General features: G+C 30.2%; 1 protein-coding gene across 3 annotated transcripts; it reads left to right on the top strand.

Moving 5' to 3' along the window:
* The first annotated feature begins 1,416 nt into the window (after positions 1 to 1,416).
* LOC105674711 (aminopeptidase N-like) lies at positions 1,417 to 20,908 on the top strand. Of its 3 annotated transcripts, none has more exons than XM_012371217.2 (13): positions 1,417 to 1,626; positions 2,713 to 3,227; positions 4,207 to 4,653; positions 5,204 to 5,366; positions 6,878 to 7,004; positions 7,304 to 7,388; positions 14,292 to 14,647; positions 14,954 to 15,228; positions 15,735 to 15,922; positions 16,075 to 16,395; positions 17,311 to 17,380; positions 17,574 to 18,849; positions 20,779 to 20,908. In XM_012371217.2, the coding sequence occupies exons 2-12, from the start codon at positions 2,737 to 2,739 to the stop codon at positions 17,709 to 17,711; spliced, it is 2,661 nt and encodes an 886-aa protein (XP_012226640.2). In that variant the 5' UTR covers positions 1,417 to 1,626; positions 2,713 to 2,736; the 3' UTR covers positions 17,712 to 18,849; positions 20,779 to 20,908. The 3 variants fall into 3 exon arrangements, with proteins under 3 accessions (XP_012226640.2, XP_067216685.1, XP_067216684.1); XM_067360584.1 differs by having other exon boundaries at positions 4,221 to 4,653; positions 16,072 to 16,395; XM_067360583.1 differs by lacking the exon at positions 20,779 to 20,908 and having other exon boundaries at positions 16,072 to 16,395; positions 17,574 to 20,109.
* Positions 20,909 to 23,187: the final 2,279 nt, after the last annotated feature.

Below are 23,187 nucleotides of genomic sequence, written 5' to 3' on the forward strand. Positions count from 1 at the left end.
TTAAGCTATTCATTTCAATAATTTTAGCTCCACAAATATAACATTGCGCACTGGATGTTTCAGTCAAAGCGTTACATATCTGTAAATATAAAATTTTAATTATCAAAGCCATAAATAAAAAATAAATTACAGCTATAAAAGATAAAATTACCTTTCCATCGATCATAGTCGAAGTTAAAGAAAATTTTACTTTACAGTTATTCGATATGAAAGGTTCCAGAATATTTATTTGTTGATTTATATATTTTTCTTCTTCCTTTGATAAAACAACAGTTTCTTGAAGCCACTGTAATCTCATAGGTCTACAAAAGCGAGTGGAAGATGGACGAGGATTTTTCCATAGGATTTCTTTTGTTGTATGTATCATTGATCAATTTTAAGGGGATCCTGGAGTCTGCTTTACCAATTTGAGATTTTTAAATCTGTAGATTTAAATCTTCTTTTTGTCTCTTAATATAAAGGACTTCCGAAATTAGTCCCTTAAGATTGTTCTTCATCTAATATACGAAAATTATCCAAATCGATTTTATGCGAAGAGTTTAATCTTGAAATGACCGAAGGAGACACACCATTTTTATTTATATCCTTAGATCTGCGTTCCTTAATCCTAGTAATAAGTTTTCTCTTTGTCTTTGCCCACATAGGTAGCCTCACAATCGCGGCATAAAATCTTATATACTACCACACAATGAGAAATTGATCACAAAAAATGTACAGAGAAATTTTGATACATGTTACGTAATAACGACAATAACACAAAATGCATTTTTACATATTCCTAATGTACTAGTTTCTTCTTATATAGTCTTCTAAATAAGAAGAATACTCCATGTTAGTAAAAAAAAGTAATTACGATATTACAATACATTTTTAATAAAATAAGAGAATTTAAATTGTTTATTTCTCAAAATTAAACACTTTAACATAATATCTTAGACTCAAATGAAATAGTCGTTTTGATATCTAACAGAAATTTTTAACAGATATGATAGCAATTATTACAAATTTATAATTGGGAAACTTGTTTCTTGCATTTTGTCCTTATAAAAAATAATTTTATTGGTTTCACAAAACGTAAAAACTATTAAAGTAAAACGTTAATATTATTTAAATTTAAATTTAATTACTTATTTTCAGTTTAGTAAATCTCTCATATTTTACTGCTGTGTATTGCACAAATATGTATTATTAGATTTACAATCTTAAATGTCTGACTGCACAATAACTTAATACAATTTTACACGCAAAGTTAATATTTTTTATGTATTTATAAGTATTTTAACAATTTTGTTTGTTAGTAACTAAAAACTGTACAATTTTGGTTTCTATACGCACACTTTGATGATGAATTTTAATTTCTGTGCTCTTCTAGCGACGAGTAAAGTGTTTTCCTGTTAGGTGACCTCTTAGTAACTGTTTGTATGACATAACATATATATTATATCAGTTACGAATATGCTTCTTAGTCTTCAGAGTCTTCTCCGAGATAACAGTGAATCGCAGTTTGATTTATATACCTTTGGCATTCACGATTTGTGTGTAAAGTGATGTGAACTGTATTATTATTACAAAACTGTAAATTTTCACGTAGCGTTGAATTTTAATTGATGATTTTAATATATGTAGGTAAGTGACCGTATATAATATTTCTATTTCAAAATGTAGAAAAATTTATAAAGCACTATAAATACAACTATATCTTCTTATATCTCTTTCTGAATAAGTAATTGTGTCACTAATTTCTTTTTACTTTTACATTTTTTATCTTGTACAGTATTAGTCTCTTCATGTGTAATGATTAATCACCATTTCTGCGAAGTAACAATTAACTTTGTGTGTGGGCGTGCGCAGCATGCTTGCGAGTATTTGAGAGATAGATATCATAACTAATTAGAAACATAATAATTTAATATGTTAATGTTTCTCGGCTTACTAACACTGTCAGTTATAATTTCGTCTTTGTTTTATTTTTGTATTCTAACAGGCATTTTTAAATATTTAATATGTCTTCGATAACAGTTATGAAATTACTCATATACAATATTACTATCTTCCTAAATACTGATACTATCAGACATATTTTAACAATTTTACTTTTCCATGTTTTTTGTCACTTTATCTTACACTGAAAGAAAAGAGCAACAGCAGTAACATTAATCAATGGTGTTTTTTGGCGTCAAATAATTTTTTAAATGTTCTATAATAACTTTATAGGGTGGTCCATTTTAGTCCATCTACTAAAATATCTTAAAATCTTTAAGTTTGAGAGAAAAATGTTTCAGACCAAAGTTGTTCAGTTACTAAGGGGAAAGAAAATGGTAACATTCGTTAAGAAGATGTCCTTAAAGACAGAACAAGATCTCTTACAATTTTTTAAATTGAAATAAGGATTTGGGATGTTCTAATGGATTGATTAAAATAGACCACCCTGTATAATTGGCTATATATTTGCCAATACTATACGCATAAAATTATTATTGCTAACATTATACTGACAATTTTTATAAAATTGAGTATTGTGACTATAATTGTAGTACCATGCAATTATAGTCCAAGACATGACACACTTTTCTTTTAGTGTATCACGGTTTTTTTCTATATTTTTTCAGTCTAAATTCTAATCGTTATTATGTGCCTTTCTCTGTTATATTAAAATTAAAAACTATGTGTTGCAAATGTATATGTTTAATTGCCAACAAATATTTTTTTCAGACATTTTTTTGTACATAAAGAAAAATGAATATGATATTCCGAAAGCTTTTAACAAATGGCAAAATAATGTTAATCGCTACAATAGCACTTTGCACTGCTATTGATCCCGAAAATGAGACTGCAATTCATTTATCATATTTAACACCGGTTATAACACCACTACAATATGATGCCAAAATAAGATTTAGTTACAAAACAAATGACATTATTGGTGAATGTAATATAACTATACTTATTAATCGTCAAACAAAAAATATATCTATGCATCCAGTGATTTTTGCTATAATAAAAATTGTTTTGTGTGACAATCTTTCTAATGAACAAATTAGTATTTCAAGATATTCATTTAATAATAAACTAAACATGCTTACGATTGATTTTTCCAACACGCCAAAGCTTCCAAAATTTTTAACACCTGGAAGATACACTCTAATAATAACATATATGCGTCACATAAACAATGACAAAAAATACATCTCAGCATTTTCATACTTTAATGAAAATTCGGACAATATGTAAGTAAAAAGATATTTGAAACAAAATTATACTATACCCATACAGCACACAAAGATTGCATACACATTGCATCAATCTTTCATCGCAATGTTGCAATATTGCAAATTCACTGTAAAATGTTGTTGCATCATTGCTGTGGGATTGCAGCAACGTTAAAATGTCCGCTTTTAGGAAGATTGTAACGAAATATTACAGTAATATTGCAATGTAATGAATTTGCAATAATGCATTGTTATTGCAATCTTAGAATAATGTTGCATATATTTTTATTTATTCAGACATTTATCTGTCCGATTTTTGAACAATCAGTTCAATATCTGAATTCCCTGTGTTGAGGTCGTATCAGAAAAATTAAACTGATAAAAATAATTACTATGTCTTTAATCTTACTAGCCACTCTTTGCAAGTTTCATATAATCATAATGACTAAAACTTAAATACGAGATAGATTTTGCAACGCGCGTCGCATAGCGGTAAACAAACGAACTAGCGATTACCGAATATTGCTATTGCAATGTTATTGGAATGTTGCTGTTACATTCTCATGAAATATTACAATTACAGGTTGCAATAATGTCTCAACAATATTACATTGCAACTTGCAAGATTGTAGCATTGCTGCAATGTAATTGCAATGTTCTGTGCTGTATGGGTAAGGACTATTTTCGCTAATATTCTTTTCAAAATATATTTGTTAAATACATTCATAAACGAGATGATATCTCTAGAATTGCGTATTGCTTAAAATAGTCATAATAGTACATAAATGAATAACAATGAATCAACACTGCATTTCAAATTTATCAATTTTAAAATTTAGAAATATGTGTCAAAAATTGCTACATTCAAAACATTCTGTACAGTGTTACAAACTGTGATTTAATTTTTTTTAGTCTATCTTTAGTCGATCTTTAAATATAATTATTCTTTTTAATTTTATAATTAACATATTGTTAATGAATAATGAAAATACGATAGATTAAATGCGACAGGTGTTGATATAATGACTGCTCGACAACTATTCCCATGTTGGGACGAGATAACACTTAATTCCACCTTCAAACTTTCCATCAAGCATCATAAAAAGTACTCAGTTTTATCAAATATGCCTGTACAAAGGACAGAAAATGATGACAAACGTGACATGATGTGGACACATTTTGAGAAATCACCTTCAATGTTCATTAAACATATAAATGTTGTGATAACCACATTCACTAATATTTCTACTTCGGTTGCAAACATCACAGTTTGGGGTAGAAAAAACGTGACATACTATTTACAATTAGCAAAATCTATTGCCCAACAAGTCCTATACTTTTTGAAACGTGAAAATAGTATTGACAAATTACCAAAAATAGACTATGTTGTACTTTGGGATACTCAATACAATACCATTGTGACATCGGGACTGATTTTACAAAGGTAATATTCAAAACTAAAATGAATTAATCAAAAATAATTATTAAATAAAAAATGTAAAACTATTGAATAATGTAATTTTAAAACTGAAAGGTATACATATTTTCATGCCACAATGTATAAATTAGGAAATAACTGAAATCTATAGATTTTTATTTGCGCCATATTAAGAAGATATCATTATCTTTAGTTTAGATAAAAATTTGAAATAATTATTTTTTGTGTCAAATCAGATTTTGATTTAACTTCAGTTTAAGAAGCATGCAAAATATCTGTACGATTTAAGTTTCACAAATAAATCGATTGTATTATTTATTATATTAATTATTTTATCAAAACTCATCAGAGTTCTTGTCTTCTGTCTTTTTATATTCGTGAAATTATTACAAAGAATAAATTTTTTTATAATTGTTTCTTGCAAAAAATGTATTTTTGTAATAATTTGTTATATCTACAATACAAAGACTCATTATATTAAAGACTTATATTATTGAATTGGTTAATAACAGTAAACATTGTCGACAAACTTTTTATATTTGAAAACATTTTTCAGAGAAGTCGATATTATTTATGATGAAGACTTAGATTCTATTCGGCATAAAATAAAAGTGTCATATTTTATAACATATCAAATAGTATCTCTTTGGTATAGTGATGTGTTGCTGCGCTCGAAAATAGGTTTTGATACATTGCTTGCAACGTATATCTTCCATCAGGTTGTTATAAATTTTTATTATTAATATACTATATTTAGTAAGTATTTATATTTACGCAATTAGATCCAATCGTCTTAACTTTGACATATGCCACCAAAGTCAATTGTTTAAAGTAATAAAAAAAAAGTTTTAGTCGTCGCTCGTTATTTATAAAAAAATTATTAACAAAACAAGTTTACCGAATAGAACGTAATTTTATGACACTATTTAAATTTAATAAAACAAACTCTTATTGTTAGCAGCTTTATTTATTTAATAAATAGAAGATTAAACGTGTGGCGGAAAAGGAGCTCTGTTTCTCTCTTTCTGCATCCACATTCCCAGAAAATCTTATCCCCTATCCAACCTCTATATCTTTCGGAGAAGAGTTGAGCGCGGAGCTTCTTCCCATCTTATAACCTCGGACTTGTTTGTAATTATTAAGGCCCGTTTATACATATCCGTATTGTATCCGTACTGTATCCATACCGTACCGGCAAAATTGGATATGAATATTTACACATATCCGGATCGCATCCGTGAATGTTTTGAATGGTTTGAAACATCAGTCTTCAGACATACATCTAACTGTGAACATGGCAGAGCTATCGGTAAACAAATGGCATTAATTTTAGACGAAGAGAAATCTTAAAAAAAAAAAAAAAAAAAAAAAAGAGACGGATTTTATGGGTTCATAAAGCATGGAGAAAACAAAAAACGGAAGGTGAATTTTTCACATTATATAAAGAATTGGTTGATGATGCATCCAAATTTTATCAACATTCTAGAATGTCAGAACATGCTTTTAATGTATTACTCAATTTTATTGATAATAAAACACGATAACAATACAAGATGGAGAGAACCGGTTAGCGAAAACACGTTCCTACATTTGTATAAATTTTTGAAGAGAATTGTGTATTTTTTCTGCAAGTAAAATGATGTTTATAATAAACATAAAAATTTATATGTAAAATAATATTTATTATGAGTAAAATTACTTGGTTGGTCAAGTTCTTGAGAAATACTCTGTTACAGTTTTTCTTTATAAATTCCATCAAGATATTTTGGACCTTTAAGACCTATTTATGGTGGCAGTGTGTGCCACCGCCCTTTCCCTACGAGGAGGTTTCACTACCAGAAAACTAGACACATAGATTTGGATTGAATCGCGCTTTGCGTAAAAATTCGTAAACCCATACGGTATCTCGCTTTGCGTGAAAAATGTACGATAATATATTTAATAAATGTTTTTAATAGCTTTTAATAAACAACGAGCGACGGCCAAAATTTTTTGATTGTTACTCGGGGATATGTCCTTGACAACATATGTCAAGGTCGTTGACTTTTGAAGTTGCTGACCTTATGTGAATATTTACGATTTACATTGTATTCATTGATTTTCTTTTGTTAACTATTTCATAAACAATATATTTTATGATAAAAAACAAAAGTTTATTTGCAACGGTGGCGTATTGTTTCAAATATAATACCTTGACTAAATATTTATTTCAATATTTTAAACTTTTTAGATTCCTCCGGATTATGATATAATGAATTTATTTATCGCCGAAACACAATGGGAATCTCTTCTCTTTGATACTGCTTCGAATGCAAATGAAACGAATTCACTTAGCTATCATCTAGATCATGTAAAACGTAAGTTTAAAAAATTTATCTAAAAGCCTACGAATGATTAAAATAAATATAATTAAATAATAGTGTAGAATAATACGTCCATTTTTATATTTTATAAAAAATATAGAAAACTCTCTCTCTCTCCCTCTCTCTCTCTCTCTCTCTCTCTCTCTCTCTTTCTCTCTCTGTGAACTACACAGAATTTAATATACAATGTATTGATATATCAATTTCATTATAAAAGAAGTATATCTTAATTTTCAAAAAAAATATATATTTTAAAGTACATAACAAGCACATTATAATTTTAACTGTTTCAGCATCCAATATATGGCGCATGATACAACATTTGATAAGTGCTGATGTGTTCTGGACTGGTATCCGCACATATGTTAATAGCAAACAGTAAGTAATATCTATTTTTCTCTTTTGCTTGATAATAATTACATGAATTGAAGAAGAATGACGTATTTGAAATTCTACCATCTAAAAATATAAATCTATCTTCAAACCTATGTAGTTATTTAAAAACTGCGATTATCTTCAAACCTATCGATTTAACTTAAAATCTACAAAACATCATAACAATGATTTTTCAAAGAAAGACACCACAACAGACCATTTTGTTTTTAAAAATTACCTCTTAGCTAATAACACAAAATAAAAATTTATATACCAGACATTGCCCCCTATTAAATGTCATTGTATTTTTTATATTATTGTTTCTAACTTTTAAGAAATTAACGTTTTTCTAAAGCACACGAAAATTGAAAATATTGGATTCCAAAACCGACGTATCTACTAGAAATTATAGAGCATGTTAGAAATATAAAAATGTACTGCTATAAATTCTTGAATAATGTAATAAGTTATTTATTATTACAAATCTATTCCAAATTTTTTTGCATTACAATACATAAGAAATTCGTAACATCGTTAATATATTAATAATATAGTAATACCATTTTTTTTGTGTGTTCAAAGACATCTATAAAATACTAGATAGATACAATTCAATTTTTTGTTTTTAAAGTGAAATTTACGTATGTCAATTTATATTAATTTACATATCAATAAATCGCCCACTGTAGAATATGCTGGTTTTCGGTACACCTTAATAAAATATCCTTCTAATCGTACCAAGAGAAAAGCAATAAAAACAAAAGTTAAAGTGAAATACCTTTAAGAAGCTACTAGTATGTAGAATAACGTAATATTATTAAGAAATATAATTATTGTTATTTAGATTAAATAATTCTCCAAAAAAGTTATAAAAACGAAGATTTCAAAGTTAAAGAATATGATGTGAATATATAAATGATGTAGTACATAAATAAACAAGAAATATATACAAACTATAAATTTTGAATGAATTAACTACTTGAACAAATTACGTCTATATTATTTAAATTAGTTTTGATAAAACGTAACATTTCAATTCTGGGAAATATGTTACTTTAAGAGGCCTAAATCAATTTTGATTCTCAACCCCTCCCACTCTCTCTCTCTCTCGCTCTTTCTCTCTATCTATCTATTTACTTATCTATCTTCTAAAATCGAAATACTATTTCTATTTATGTAAATTAAAATTGATTTTGGAAGTTCGATCGAATTAACTTTGATAGTCTTTTAAAAACTAATATTCGAAATATATAGATACATAGATAGAGAAACTTTTATTCTTTATATTATAGTCAAAATTTATAATATAATTGTAAGTTCCAGTTATACAAAATATAAGTGTAAATGAAAGAAAATAAGATATTTTGATAAGTAGTGATTTTTATCTACAATTTAAAGAACAATTTTAATTTATTGCAAATATAAGACTGCATAAAAGAAGACTTTCCAAATCCAAAAGGATATATCCCACATATTATCCTTCATGTACAATTACACAAATATATTACTAATTACTAATTATACAAACATATTGTTACGTTCATCGGTTCGATTTATATCGAAGCGCATAACACAACCGTTCACTCACACTTTCACTCCGAAATAAGAGACACTTTTAAAGAATAACTATAACTTTAATAAAACTCAACGAATAAGAACAGAACAAGAATAATTACAATAGTAATAGCCGTCGTACAAACACGTCTGTACGAAACGACAGCTGTCGCGAGACTCTCTTGTCGTTGTTATCAACAACAACAACATGACAACGAGACGTTCGATGTTCTTTTAATAAATTTCCATGCTGACTCGATGAACGATCGGGAACACCGCAGGGACGTAACATTGTCCCCTCCTTATTAAATTGTCGTCCCGACAATCGCTGGGTTAATCGTTGTCCTCTCGTTCCAAGGCGTTGACTTCAAGGAGCCATAACGACTTCCTGCTCTACCCTGAGCTGCTGCTGCAGGTTACCGAGCGCCGTTATTTTTTGGCCCCAATCAAACACTCTTTAGGAATATGCAGGATACTGCCGTCGAGCCCAAGCAAGGCCGAAATTCTTTCAGCAATCTCGTCGAATCCAGAGCATCTGATGTGTCTTCTTGTCCTAACTGGACGGCACATCTTAGGCCCAATCGACTTTACTGGTTCCAGATAAATTTTTGTTGTCCCAATGTGCGATCTTCAGGCAAGAGGGGGAAAAACTTTCTGTGGACCCTCCGTCCTCCAAAGAGGACTCCTCAAGCTCCTGCCTCAGCATTTGCCCAAAGATCCCCGGAAAAACCACAGATAAAAAAAAACCGTGGATGAGGCAGTCTTCATTTAAAGATTTCAATTTCTCGTGAGTCTTTCTCTCCTCTCTTCGTTTTCTCGTTGTCATTCTTCAAACTTTTCCTGTAAAACAAATGAGTATGCAAGATATTTTTTTTTTAAATAACTTTCCTAAACTCTCCTAAACTCTTCTAAAACTCTCCTAATTCAATTTTTGTCTCATATAAAATGGAGCCAATCTATCGGCGTGGACTATTTTACTTTTATGCCTATACGATTTCTGAATTCCAAAAACAACATCACTAAGTTTTCTAATTATTTTATAGGGACCTTCCCAATTACTCTGTAGCTTCCGCTACCGTATTAGCTTTAATATTCTTTAATGGAAGAGTTTCAACCCATTTGGTAAAACAATCAATTATTACCAATAAATATCGATTTCCAACCGAAGTAGTAGGAAGAAAACCAAGTATATCCATCTGAACTCTTTCAAATGGAACTTCTACATTATAAATTTGTAGTGGGGATTTTCCTTTTCCCGAAGGACCCTTCTTTGCTACACAGATTTTGCACAAACGGCACCAATCTTCCACATCATGTTTACATGTAGCCCAATAAAAACGTTTTCGAATTTTTTCTAATGTCCTGTTAACTCCAAAATGTTCACCAGACGCGGAGTTATGAGCTACTTCCAATATTTAAAAAATACACTTTCTAGGAACAATAATCTGGAAAACAACAAATTTAAAATTTGGGGATTCCCATTTCTTAAAAAGAACACCATCTTTCACAACTAACGCATCCCAATAAGATAAATAAATTTTTGCTGAAACATCCAGCATAAAAATTTTTTGTCGAAGAGGACAATTTCCCGATTCTTTTCCTTGTAGGAAAACCGAAATAACGGGATCTTCTAATTGTTTTTGCCCCCATTCTTCCAAATTATCTTCCCCTAAAACTATTCGAGCAACTGCATTTTCTTTGGATTGTACTTTGGCACAATAAACACATCCTAATTCCTCACAAGGACGTCTTGATAGCCCATCAGCATTTTGATGTAGTCGTCTTTTCCGATAAACTATTTCGAATTTATATTGTTGTAACCTTTCCAACCATCGGGCTAGTTGGCCTTCCAAATCCTTAAAAGACATTAACCACCGAAGAGAAATGTGATCCGTCCAAATTAAGAATTTTCTTCCATATAAATAATGATGAAACGACTTCAGTGATTCAACAATAGCCAACAATTCCCGTCGTGTTACACAATAATTCCTTTCTGTCTTACTTAAGACTCGGCTGAAATAGGCAATCACTTTCTCAGTACCACCCTGAACTTGTGATAAAACTGCTCCAATTCCGTGATTCGAAGCATCAGTATCAAGAATAAACTCTCCTTGTTCCATAGAAAAAGAAAGGATCGGTGAAGAAATTAAATTCCGCTTTAACTCTTCAAAAGCCTCTTGACAAGATTGAGACCATTCAAATTTGACTTGTTCCTCGGTGAGCATAAAGAGAGGTTTTGCTATCAAAGAAAAGCTTTTTACAAACTTCCTATAGTAGGAACAAAATCCCAGAAAACTTCGAACCTGTTTCTTAGTTCGAGGGATAGGCCAGTTTTCCACGGCAGTAATTTTCTCGGGATCCGTGGTAATGCCTTGTTCAGATACAATATGTCCCAAATACTTAATTTTCTTTCCAAAGAGAGAACACTTTTTGAGATTAATCTTCAGATTTGCCAAACGTAAGCAAAGAAAAACCTTTCTTAAATTGGCCAACATTCCCTCAAATGAATTGCTGAAAACAATGACATCGTCAAGATACACTAAACAGATTTTAGATAAAATATCTCGTAAAACTGTCTCCATTAATCGCTCAAAAGTAACTGGAGCATTACACAAACCGAACGGTATAACCGTAAATTGCCATAATCCGTTCCCTACGGAAAACGCCGTCTTTTCTCTATCTTCAGAACGAACTTTTACCTGCCAATATCCACTCTTTAAATCTAGAGTGGAAAACCAGGAATTTCCTGATAACCGATCTAAAATATCTTGAATGCGTGGCAATGGATAAGAATCTTTGATTGTGACAGCATTCAACTTTCTATAGTCCACACAGAATCTTAATGTTCCATCCTTCTTTCTCACCAAAACCACAGGAGAAGTCCATGGACTTTGAGATTCTTCAATTACTCCTTGCGACTTCATTTCCTGAATAATTTGATTTACATCTTTCCTAAGATGTATAGGAACTCTACGAAGAGCTGTTTTATAGGCCTTAGGATCATTTATATTAATAGCATGTTCAAGAACCTCACAATTTCCTGAAATTAAATTCTCCGAAAATACATCTTGAAATTCATTCAAAAAATTCAGTAAAAATGTCCTTTTAAGAAAAATCAAGATTCTTAGAATTTTCCTCAAAAAATGTTTCCAAGAAACAGGGAACTTTGTCTTTAGAAATCATGCGCGAACATGGAAATTCAACCACATCTTTAGAATATTCAAAATTCCCAAAGACAGGCTCAAAAATTTTTTCCAAATTAATTTCTTGAAGAAAATCAGTGCCTAATATACAGTCATCTGAAATACTAGCAACCAGTATTGGAATATCTAAAGAATACTTTCCCAAATCTACTCTGACAATAACTTTGTAACAAATTGAAACAGTTTCTCCCGTTGGATATTTAAGAAAACAATTATTTATTTCAAATTGCCGCTTTGGCCCTTTGATTAATTTTTCATTTAAAATTGAAACATCGGAACCCGTATCTATTTTAAATTCACAATTTTTACTATCAAGTTTACCATTATAATAAAAAAAATTTTTTTTAACGCTATTTATCCTATAACAATAATTATACATTTTTTCCGGGGCAGTCATTTTATTAGTCGAACCTGCCCCGCAAAGCTCGACTAACCCTTGTTTTCCGCAACAAATGAAGGACATTCTGACCGGAAGTGCCCCTGAGCACCACATTGCCAACATTCTTTATTCCGCGGCACAAATTTATTTTTCTGATATTTATTAAATTTATTATAATTAAAAAATTTTTTTTTATTATTGTTATTCACATTATTTTTTTTAGATTCATTTTGTTTATTATATTGAAATTTATCGAATTTATTTGTGTTTTCTTGAAATTTATTTGAATTAAATTTATTTTTTGGAAAACTATTTTCCTGTATAACTTTTACGGCCATAGCTCTTTCCATCGCTAATTTAAAGGAAGTTACACTTTCCAATTGTAATGTGTGCTTTATAAATCCGTCTGATAATGCAGCGATAAATTGTGCGCAAGCTATTTTGTCTCTCACTTCATGAGTGCATTCCGGATAAGCCAGGCGAGACAATCGTTCAATGTCCGCTCCCAGAATAGCTAAATCTTCCAAAAATTTTTGTTTACGATTCGTGAACTGTGTGTAATAAGTTTGTGCCAAATGACTCTCCCCAAATCGCAATTCTAATTTTGACTTTAATTCTTCAAATTGAAGATTCTCGATTTCCAAAATTCCGTTTAATACTGAACGCGCTTTTCCCCTCAAGCACGATGCTAAAACTACCGTTTTTAACGAATTATTCCATGCGTTTGCTCGCACTATCAAATCGAATTGCGTCAAAAATTCTCTTAACGAACCCGTTCCATCAAACGTGTCTGGTTTTAATTTATAACCTAATTCTTTATTAATTGATTCGCGCGCACGGCACTCCTCAAAATTAGCTACTCTATAATCGCCTCTCTCTCTTTCTTTATTATCAGAATGACTTAGCTGGTTAATCTCCTGTTCCAAGCGATGCAGCGTCTCATCTCTCAGTCGGAGCTCCGTCTGCATCTGCTCTCGTTCCGTTTCCCGTTCTTCGCGGAGCTGTCCAAGCTCTTGCAGGATCGCACGCAACGTCTCCGACTCGGCTGTCATCGCTGGAGTTTGTGAACGAATTCTCCTCGGAGAATGAACAGTTGTCATTCCTTTCATCTATTTCGTTCTTTGCCGAACTATCCCGGACGAGCCTCCAAAATGTTACGTTTACCGGTTCGATTTATATCGAAGCGCGTAACACAACCGTTCACTCACACTTTCACTCCGAAATAAGAGACACTTTTAAAGAATAACTATAACTTTAATAAAACTCAACGAATAAGAACAGAACAAGAATAATTACAATAGTAATAGCCGTCATACAAACACGTCTGTACGAAACGACAGCTGTCGTGAGACTCTCTTGTCGTTGTTATCAACAACAACAACATGATAACGAGACGTTCGATGTTCTTTTAATAAATTTCCATGCTGACTCAATGAACGATCGGGAACACCGCAGGGACGTAACAATATAAATTGACATTTTCACCACCGTTATATATTTGGTAGTGCACAACGCTTGAAGAACTGATGTAAAATTCGATATATCATATTACAAGACCTAATACCATGATTTAAAAAACAGAAAACGTAAAATTACGTGACCGGCTGCTGACTTATAAAAAAAAATGATCGTAAAAATACGTGAGCGGTCGCGAAAGTGTTAATATCTTAATATACTAAATATACAAAATAAATAAATTTTGAGTATTACAAACAAACAATTTTTTCAAAAATTTGTACAATGCTTCTATAAAAATGTTCTACTTTACAGATATAATCAAACAAATGATTTATGGAACATGATGCAAACTATTATACCAAATAACGCAACCGCATTTATTGTAAAAAGACTTATATCTATTTGGATAGCGGAAAAATATTATCCTGTACTGTATGTGACACGAGATTATTTGACTAATACGACAATATTTGAATATCTTAATTTCGATTTTATTGACGAGGATACAGAACATCGTTCAACATTCGTGACATATACGACAAAATCAATCATGAACTTCCAAGACATTTATCACAATAATTCCTTTTGGTTATCACCGCAAAAACCGGTAAAATTAGTGCAAGAGTTTGATAAAGATGATTGGATTATAGTTAATTTACGACAAATAGGTAAATATAAAACATTACATTTATTATGTATTATCTTCGTATCTTTTTTGCTTTTTTTAATCCTACACACCTTAATACTTGTGACACACGCACTCGCACTGGCAAGTGTGCGTGTCATTCAGGAAAACATTTTTATATGCTAATCGCTCTTACATTTTTTTCAAACAAATTGCTTAAATTATTTTGTTAAAAAATAAATAATTTGAGGAAATGTTTTACAAAAAACGATACAAATTATTTAAAAACTATTTTTTGATAATTTCTATCAAGATACTTTAATGATGAAAGCTTTCTTTTTTATAATAGGGTATTATCGTGTTAATTATGATACTGAAAATTGGCTTAATCTTGCGCAATACATGAATTCTGTGAAATATGTCGACATTCATGTTCTCAATCGGGCTCAAATCATAGATGATGCATTTTACTTCTTTATGCATGAACAAATTGATTACGTTACGTTTTGGAAAATTTCTGCATTTTTATCACGAGAAATGAATTATGTAGCATGGTATCCTATGTTTAAAGCTTTTGAACATATGAGTGTTATAGTTTCAATTAAAGATACTGATGACCTAAAGGTAGATAACAGGAAGTTTCTATAAGAAGCATTGCATCAAAACATTATGTATACAGAGTAATACAAAACAATTTCCTTAAAATATCATATTGAGTGATTTTTAAGATAATTTTTCGTTTAGCAAATCTTTGTTCGAAGTTCTTAGTTTTAGAGATATAATTAAAAATTGTTTGCTACTCGTACACAGCGGACAGGCAGTAATTGTGCAATGCATCATAAAAGTAACGTAATACTTTACAGTCATAATGTGTGTGAGTGTGAGGAGTGAACCATTTTCAATTATAACAGTAAAAACTAAGTTTCGGACAAAATTTTGCAAGAAGAAAAACCGTTTTCGGAATCGCTCACATATGATATTTCAAGGACATCAGGTTTTTTGGAATTACTTTGTAAGTTCACTTTGTAATATAGAAAGTTAAAATAACTTTATATATGTATAAATATACATACATATTTTTTGCAAATAGCAATAGAAAATTAAAATTTATATTACTTACCAATTTTTAGGAAAAAATGGAAAAAATATTGGGTGAAGTTTTGTATGCAATAAGATATTTTGCACAACAATACGAAAGCGATCTCACCGAATGTTTAAGAGAGGAAGCCATAAAATGGGCATGTATTATTGGTAACAAGAAATGTAGAGAAGTAGCCAATATGGAAATGACAAGATATCTACATTCTGAAAGTGGCATGTAAGAAGTTGTACAACCACAATATTTATATAGACAATTTCTGTTGCTTTATGTATATTTATTTTCTATACATCAAATACTGTACTACATAAATTACTTTATCATAAAATGAAATAAATTTTTGCAAGAAATACTTTTTTCTGGTAAAGCAGGTTTGTAATGCAATCGGAATGGAAAAGATGGATGTATTGTAATGGTTTGGTATCAGCGAACAAAACCATATGGTACGCTGTATGGTACAAATGGGCAGTTACTGGTGATATAAAATTTTTGGAATATTCAACTTGCAGTGAAGATCCTGGAGTCATATCTCATTATTTGTGGCTAAATTTCGTTGATAGTATTTTAATAAAACACAATACACGTGCTCACATATTTCTTCTTACCGTTGCGAGACATGCAAGAAACGATATAGTTTGCAATTTTATATTGCAAAATCTCAAAAATATTACATTTATGTTTACCTCCAACACGTAATAATAATTTTTTTATAATTATATCTCTATATTTAAATATATATAATATTTTAAATTTAAATATATGTATGTATATATAATATACCGGGTGTTTCAGACCACCCGTCCCAACCTTTTAAAACGTAGAGATGTGCTTGTACAAAAAAATAGCTCAGACGAAATTTGCATGATTTCGAGGGATCTATCTGAGGGTGACCTTGACTTTGACCTCGCAGTTGATTTTCAAGGTCATTTGAAGGTCAGAGTAATTTTTTTAAATGGAAACCCCTATTTTTTATTCCAAAATCTAATAGCTGGTGTCAAGAGCTTTTCAAAACACTATAATAAAGTTATTTTTCATTAAGTACTTTTTGAGTTATGAGGCTTGTAAATTACAGTATTTTGACATAAAATACAAAATATCTTGTAAAACATTCAATTTTTGGGAATCTTACTTTAATACTTTTATGCATAAAATAATGAGACGAATCAATTGGTATAAAGAAAACACATTGGTTTTAAAAAAAAGTATGCAGTTGCATGTTTTAGTGTTTTGAAAAGCTCTTGACACCAGCTATTAAATTTTGGAATAAAAAATAGGGGTTTCCATTAAAAAAAATTACTCTGACCTTCAAATGACCTTGAAAATCAACTGCGAGGTCAAAGTCAAGGTCACCCTCAGATAGATCCCTCGAAATCATGCAAATTTTGTCTGAGCCATTTTTTTGTACAAGCACATCCCTACGTTTTAAAAGGTTGGGACGGGTAGTCTGAAACACCCGGTATATATATATATATATACATATACATACATATTTTTTAAATTTATTATATTTCTTATATTTTTTATAATTATAATTTTTATCCACCCGCGTCTTTTTTATGCTTATTGCCTTTTTGAATAATAATGTTTATCACTTTACTTTTTCGCAGGCAAGCCGACATAATTGCAACATTAATTGTTATTATTACGCATCAACATGCTGCAGAGCAATTGGCTAAGGTATATTTTTCTGACTTAAATAACACTCATTTCTTAATTACTTAATATTGAGCTTTTTATTTTACTTTTATTTGATTTTTTTGTACATGATATATCCTATCCGATTACCATTAACACAGCAACTAATGCACTCATAAACTGTACTCCGCAAAAATTTTATGTTTATTGATATTGTCGAAATAATTTGTCCTAGGTACTTGAGTTTGCGAAAGTTAATTTGAGAGAAAAGCGATTAGTTGATGCTGTTCAAAAAAAAAATAAAAAACGAATATACGAGCACGCAAAAAAAGTCAAAAACTTGGGACTAATCGGTTTGCGTCGGTTTAAATAATATTTGAATAATATTAAATTAAAAATGTTGCACTAACATCCTGCGATGGCTCTGGATGCCCCTTCTATTATATTTGTTAAATAATATTTATTTAATTTAATTATTCCTTCTTACACTGCAAATTTTTGTTGGACCAGATATTTGTCTTCTTTAATTTTCAATAAAAAAGTTATAGAAAGTTGCTTTACAACTAGAAGTGCCTTATAGTCGATGAGAACAGAATCGGCTCCGAAATACAAAATATATCTAGGAAAGTGTAATGTAACTTGCAAAAAAATTTTTGTCAAGAATAAAATAATATGGAGTAAAATATTTTGAATGTTTGTATGCTTATGTCAAAAAGTTTTAAATATCAAAAGTAGTAGGAAAGGTAATATTAATATTTGCGTTTAATTGTTTATATGGACGGTCGAAAAGCAGAGCTATCATAAATGAATTAAAACTTGTTTCTATCTTAATGATATCATATTATAAGCGTTGTTTTTATTATATTATATTGATATCATATTTTAAGCAATTTTTCACTATTGGCAATCGCCGATGTGCCGAACTAATAATTTAACATAAATAATGCATTTCTTAAGTATTATATATAATTATATATAAGTGCGCTTTATTAGATATCCAAAAAATAAAAAATTCTAATTGTAAGACATTTTGTATATGGTTATCCTTGGTGGCAATAATACTCATGGGTAGAAAATAGATAACGGTATTCTAAAGACTGAAGGATCATCTTCTTAGTGACGCCGAAAATTGCTCATAAATATACATACTTGTTGCATATTCAAGTAAATTGTACGAAGGTGTACGTGTCATTTTCGCGATAACGAAAATCATTGCAAACAAAACGCCAAATCTGTCACTATACAATATATATTTTTATATAGTGTTACGTCCTGAGTTGGAGAGGTCAGGAAGATAGTAACAGTCGCGTATCGCCGATCAGATTTCAAGGGTCTGAGCCAGTGGCCCGAACGGTTTATTTGGATCTGAAAAACGAGTCAACGGCTGAAGGTCGCTCTTACTTTGTTATTCAGTATCGCCGTTCGGATGGTTCCCTTTGGTCTGAGATAGAGATCTCAATTACCAGGGACGAAACCAGCGCAAACCCTTAAAGGAGGGATGAAAACGAGGTGTTGGTATTAATTAAAATGAAAGTCCCAATATAAGATTTAAAGTACATTTAATCAAAAAGAACATAATTTCTAAGTTTATTGATACATGTGGTAATGAGGCTATAAATACGTAACTTAATCAGGTTTATCATATTAATTAATTTTTTAAACTTATAAAAATCAATACAAATTCTGAATATATACTCATAGGTGATTATAACGTAACACAAACGAAAAATATAACTTATCATTAATGTTAACAATCTGTAAGTAAAGTTACAACTACAAGTGTGAGTGTTATGTGTGTGTGTGTGTTACTCTTCGTGGGGACTAAAGTAATTTACATGGTACTGATATTCTGGAGGTAGCGGGGAAAGGGAGGAAGGTGGAGATAAAGTGGAATATCTTATAGGTGAATTGCGGCGAGTGGGTGTCAAATGAAAGTCTGAAAAGAGGAGTTCGTTAGGAAGAAGATTCTATTACCCGATCGACATAATCGGGGAAGGGTTGATTTGGGGATGGAACCCTAGGCTCAGGAAAAACAGGTACAGGGATTATTTGTTCGAGAAACTCTACTGAAGGAACTGGAAAGAAGGACTGAAGTCATGATGCGGGGGGGGCGGAGGAGACTGTATGTCATGTCGGTTATTTGTGACTTGTGTCGATAGTTTGTGTGTGTATGTGTGATGGGTGTTGCGGAATGACGAGTGGAGCGACGGAGGCGGTCAATTCTAAATCTAAAATACGGTGACGCGAGCGATGTTAATCCGGAGATAAATAACAAATGTCTCAATGTTTGAATTACTCGAGATCGAGCCGGGCATAAACAGCGGTCGGGTAGAAAAGTTGAACTGGAATCGTAGTTTACTATAATGAAGAAAAAAAAAACTGAACTGAATCTGGTTGTATAACTCGAGGAGGAGGGGGAATGTATACAAGAATGTATAAAAGAAAAAAAATTTTGACAGAGGAACTTACTGGTTGAAGATTGTCGCAAAGTCTCGGAAGTCCACATAACGCTAATCGGTTTAGGCTCGGAGGCCTCTAGCTCCGGAAACAAAATCAGCAGTTTGTTAAGTTGCTGCTTACTGATGGTGATGTGTAAGGAAAGAGTCTAAACACGTCCACTAATATCTCCACTCGATCTTAGCCGCGAATGTTAGCTCGTTCAGCAATAGAAAAAAAGTTCAGTTTATATTTAATTGACCCTCGTAAAAAACTGATATATTATATTTATAAAAATAAAAATAATTAAGACTCGGTAAACAAAATTCATGAAAAACTTACCAAAATTTTTTAATTTAACAAGGAACAATTTTGAATAATCTACGTGATTATTTCAATATTTATTTGCTAAAATTACAGCATTTTGATTTTTTTAAGTAAATTTATGATGTAAATTCTGTTTTATCACATAAAATAAAGACGTATAAATAAAAATGTAAAATTTATTATCCACACCCTGTTTTGATGATATAACTGATGTACGATATCGATTTTATCTCGAAGAAGATATTATCGCAATAGTTTTAAGCAGAAAAACTGTTATCAAATAAAACTAAATTAATATTTACATAATAAACAAATGGCATAAATCTATATTTATATTTTTGAAACAATGCGCTGTACTGAAGAAATTTGATTTTAAATTAATTGAATTGTCAATTAAAGATTTGTAATATTATTCGGGATAAAAAATTCAGAATCTTTTGTATTACTCTACTAATAAAATCTGATTAATTGCATATTTATATTTTTCTGGTGTATTTTTTTTAACATGTGTATATCAAAACCCGTTGCTTAAATTTCTGGTTTATACATATAATTATGACAATTATTTTTAATTCAATTCTCTGCGAGAGAATCTAGTCGTACTTTTTTCTTAAAAATAAAATATTAATTTCTACTGTTTATTCCCACATTTTCAAAACGCATATTTTGGATTGTAGATTTTATCTACTACTTGTACTGTTCCTGCGTCACATGTTTTCCTTGAAACACTTTAAGACCATAGATATAACCAACCAGCTGAACGTCATGCCGATCAAAGTCAACATGAGTTTTAACGCTTGATGCCACCAATATAATCTGTAATATGAATAATCCACAAATTAAGGTATATATTTTTTTTAATTGGATAATAAAAGATTAAATATAAAGTACTATATTTAATATTACTTCCTATTTATGAAGAAACGCAGTAAAATAAAGTTTTAAATATATGGTTTAAATTTTGTTCAAATTGGACATTAAAAATTTTGTAATATTTTTACGAATTTTTGTCATAATTGCAATTCGGAAATAAATGTATATAAATTTTCATAAAAGCAAATAAAAACTAAACGGTTATTTTTTAGTTTATTATCGAGTATATGAGTAAAGATAAACTTTCGCGTAGTTTTTTGAAAAATTTTGAAAATCTCATACCTTCGCCATTTAGCGCGTGCTTGCGGCAAAGTGTGCAGAGGATCCTTAATGAGATGCACTCTCATTCCGCGCACGTATGTCTTGGAATAAACTTTCCAATTGAGATTCTTCATATTGCAATCAAAGTTTTTACGATCATTGAACGTTAACTTTGCAATCATTGCACGTACTCGATCATTAGTAAATATCCATTCTTGCATGGAGAAATAGTTCAACATATCTATGGATGTGTGTATCCTTTTGTAATACTGAAGTAGTCTTTAATAAACAATCCATAATAAACAAATGTTAAATAAACAATTATTAATATGTATTATATTTAAAAATAATTTACTTTTCCATGTAATTATCTTAAATTGCTCTAAATTATTCTAAATGATTCAATACTGTTTGATTGATTTGAAAAATTTAAACAAATTCTAATGTATAAAAAAACACTCATTTTATTTTACTTGCTATAAATATTAGCATTAATGGAATTAATTTTCTCTCATAGTGTAATAAATATATGTAACTGTTCTTAATAAAAAATTGCTTTGAGAATATATTGAATATGCAAAAATCCTATAGATTTTTTTATGTCAAATCTTTGATTTGATTTGATTATTACCTCGGTTTCTTTCCCAGACCAAAAATATAGATGTCGACCAGCAAAGCTGGGAATAAGTGGCAGAAATATATCAAAAAAAGATAAACAAATCTGTACTTCGTGCATCTGAGACTGTAATACCAAATTGCTTTGTTAGAGGGAAATTCGGAAAGCTCCTTTTCCGAGAATTTCTTCAGATCATTATAGATTATCGGGTTGTCCTTAGACACGTAATTATAAATCGGAATGTTACTAGATAAATCGTTGTTTAATCTGAAACAATGACATTACGAGATGACATCACCATGTTTACAAATGTAGTAAAATTTCTTAAACTAAATTAATTACTGTTAGTTATACATTAAAATAGGTGAATACAAATAGAAACGCAAAAATATATTAAACAAATATAATCTCTCAAAAAACCGTTTTTAACGCTGTCAAAATTAATTTGTATACGAAGATACGCTATTTTTACCCATATAATAATTCAATATTTTTAAAACTGTGTATCCTGTTTACTGACACTTTTTTAAAAAATTTTTTATTATTGTTAGTTTATGTTATAATGAAAATTATAACATAAACTAAAAATTTTAGCTTATGTTATAATAAAATGAAACGTATGCTAATTAATGGCAGGACGAAAAATACCGATCAGCCAGTCACCAGCCTGCTTCCTAATCACGTATATGAAGACGTATATGAATATTAAAATCATATGTCTAATGACACTTTTGTCGGAATGTCAAATGCCGAGTTGCATTTTCAAGCATTGAGATTAATTTATATTTGATAATATTTAATTACATCGATCGAAAATGACAATAATAAATGTACCTTATATTAGCTGTATCCCATGCGCACGCAATAAGAGCGTTGATTACTAAATCAGCGGGTACCGCATTTATGGATATCGAATCATCGCAATGAACCAGTCGCAACAATCCAATATTAGCACCAACAGCAATTCCCGTTGGACCGTATAAATTGTCAATCCAACCTTCTATAGGTTCCCGATACGTTGAAATTACTAAAAGTAACAAGATAATAATCCATAATTTTCAACTTAAGATTTATCAAATTTCTGTATGTATTATTATTATTAATTATAATTAATTACTATTGTGTGATGATAATTACTATATTTACAATCATTAATTATTAATAACATAATTAATCATTTTTATCCAAATACTAATTCAATATTTTTAAAACTGTGTATCCTGTTTGCTGACACTTTTTAAAAAAATTTTTATTAATTTTAGCTTATGTTATAATAAAAATGTTAAACTTAAGCTAACTAATAGCAGGACGAAAAATGCCGATTGGTAAGTCACCA

The sequence above is a fragment of the Linepithema humile genome, chromosome 8 (genome assembly GCF_040581485.1).
Source record: "Linepithema humile isolate Giens D197 chromosome 8, Lhum_UNIL_v1.0, whole genome shotgun sequence".
Classification (NCBI taxonomy): Eukaryota; Metazoa; Arthropoda; class Insecta; order Hymenoptera; family Formicidae; genus Linepithema; species Linepithema humile.

Bases quoted from the DNA above. Each gene is read 5' to 3' on its own strand.
- LOC105674711 (XM_067360583.1), top strand. From the start codon at position 2,737: ATGAATATGATATTCCGAAAGCTTTTAACAAATGGCAAAATAATGTTA. The intron at 3,228-4,206 runs GTAAGTAAAAAG...AAAATACGATAG, and splicing joins AATGAAAATTCGGACAATAT to ATTAAATGCGACAGGTGTTG. The intron at 17,381-17,573 runs GTATATTTTTCT...AATTTGTCCTAG, and splicing joins CTGCAGAGCAATTGGCTAAG to GTACTTGAGTTTGCGAAAGT.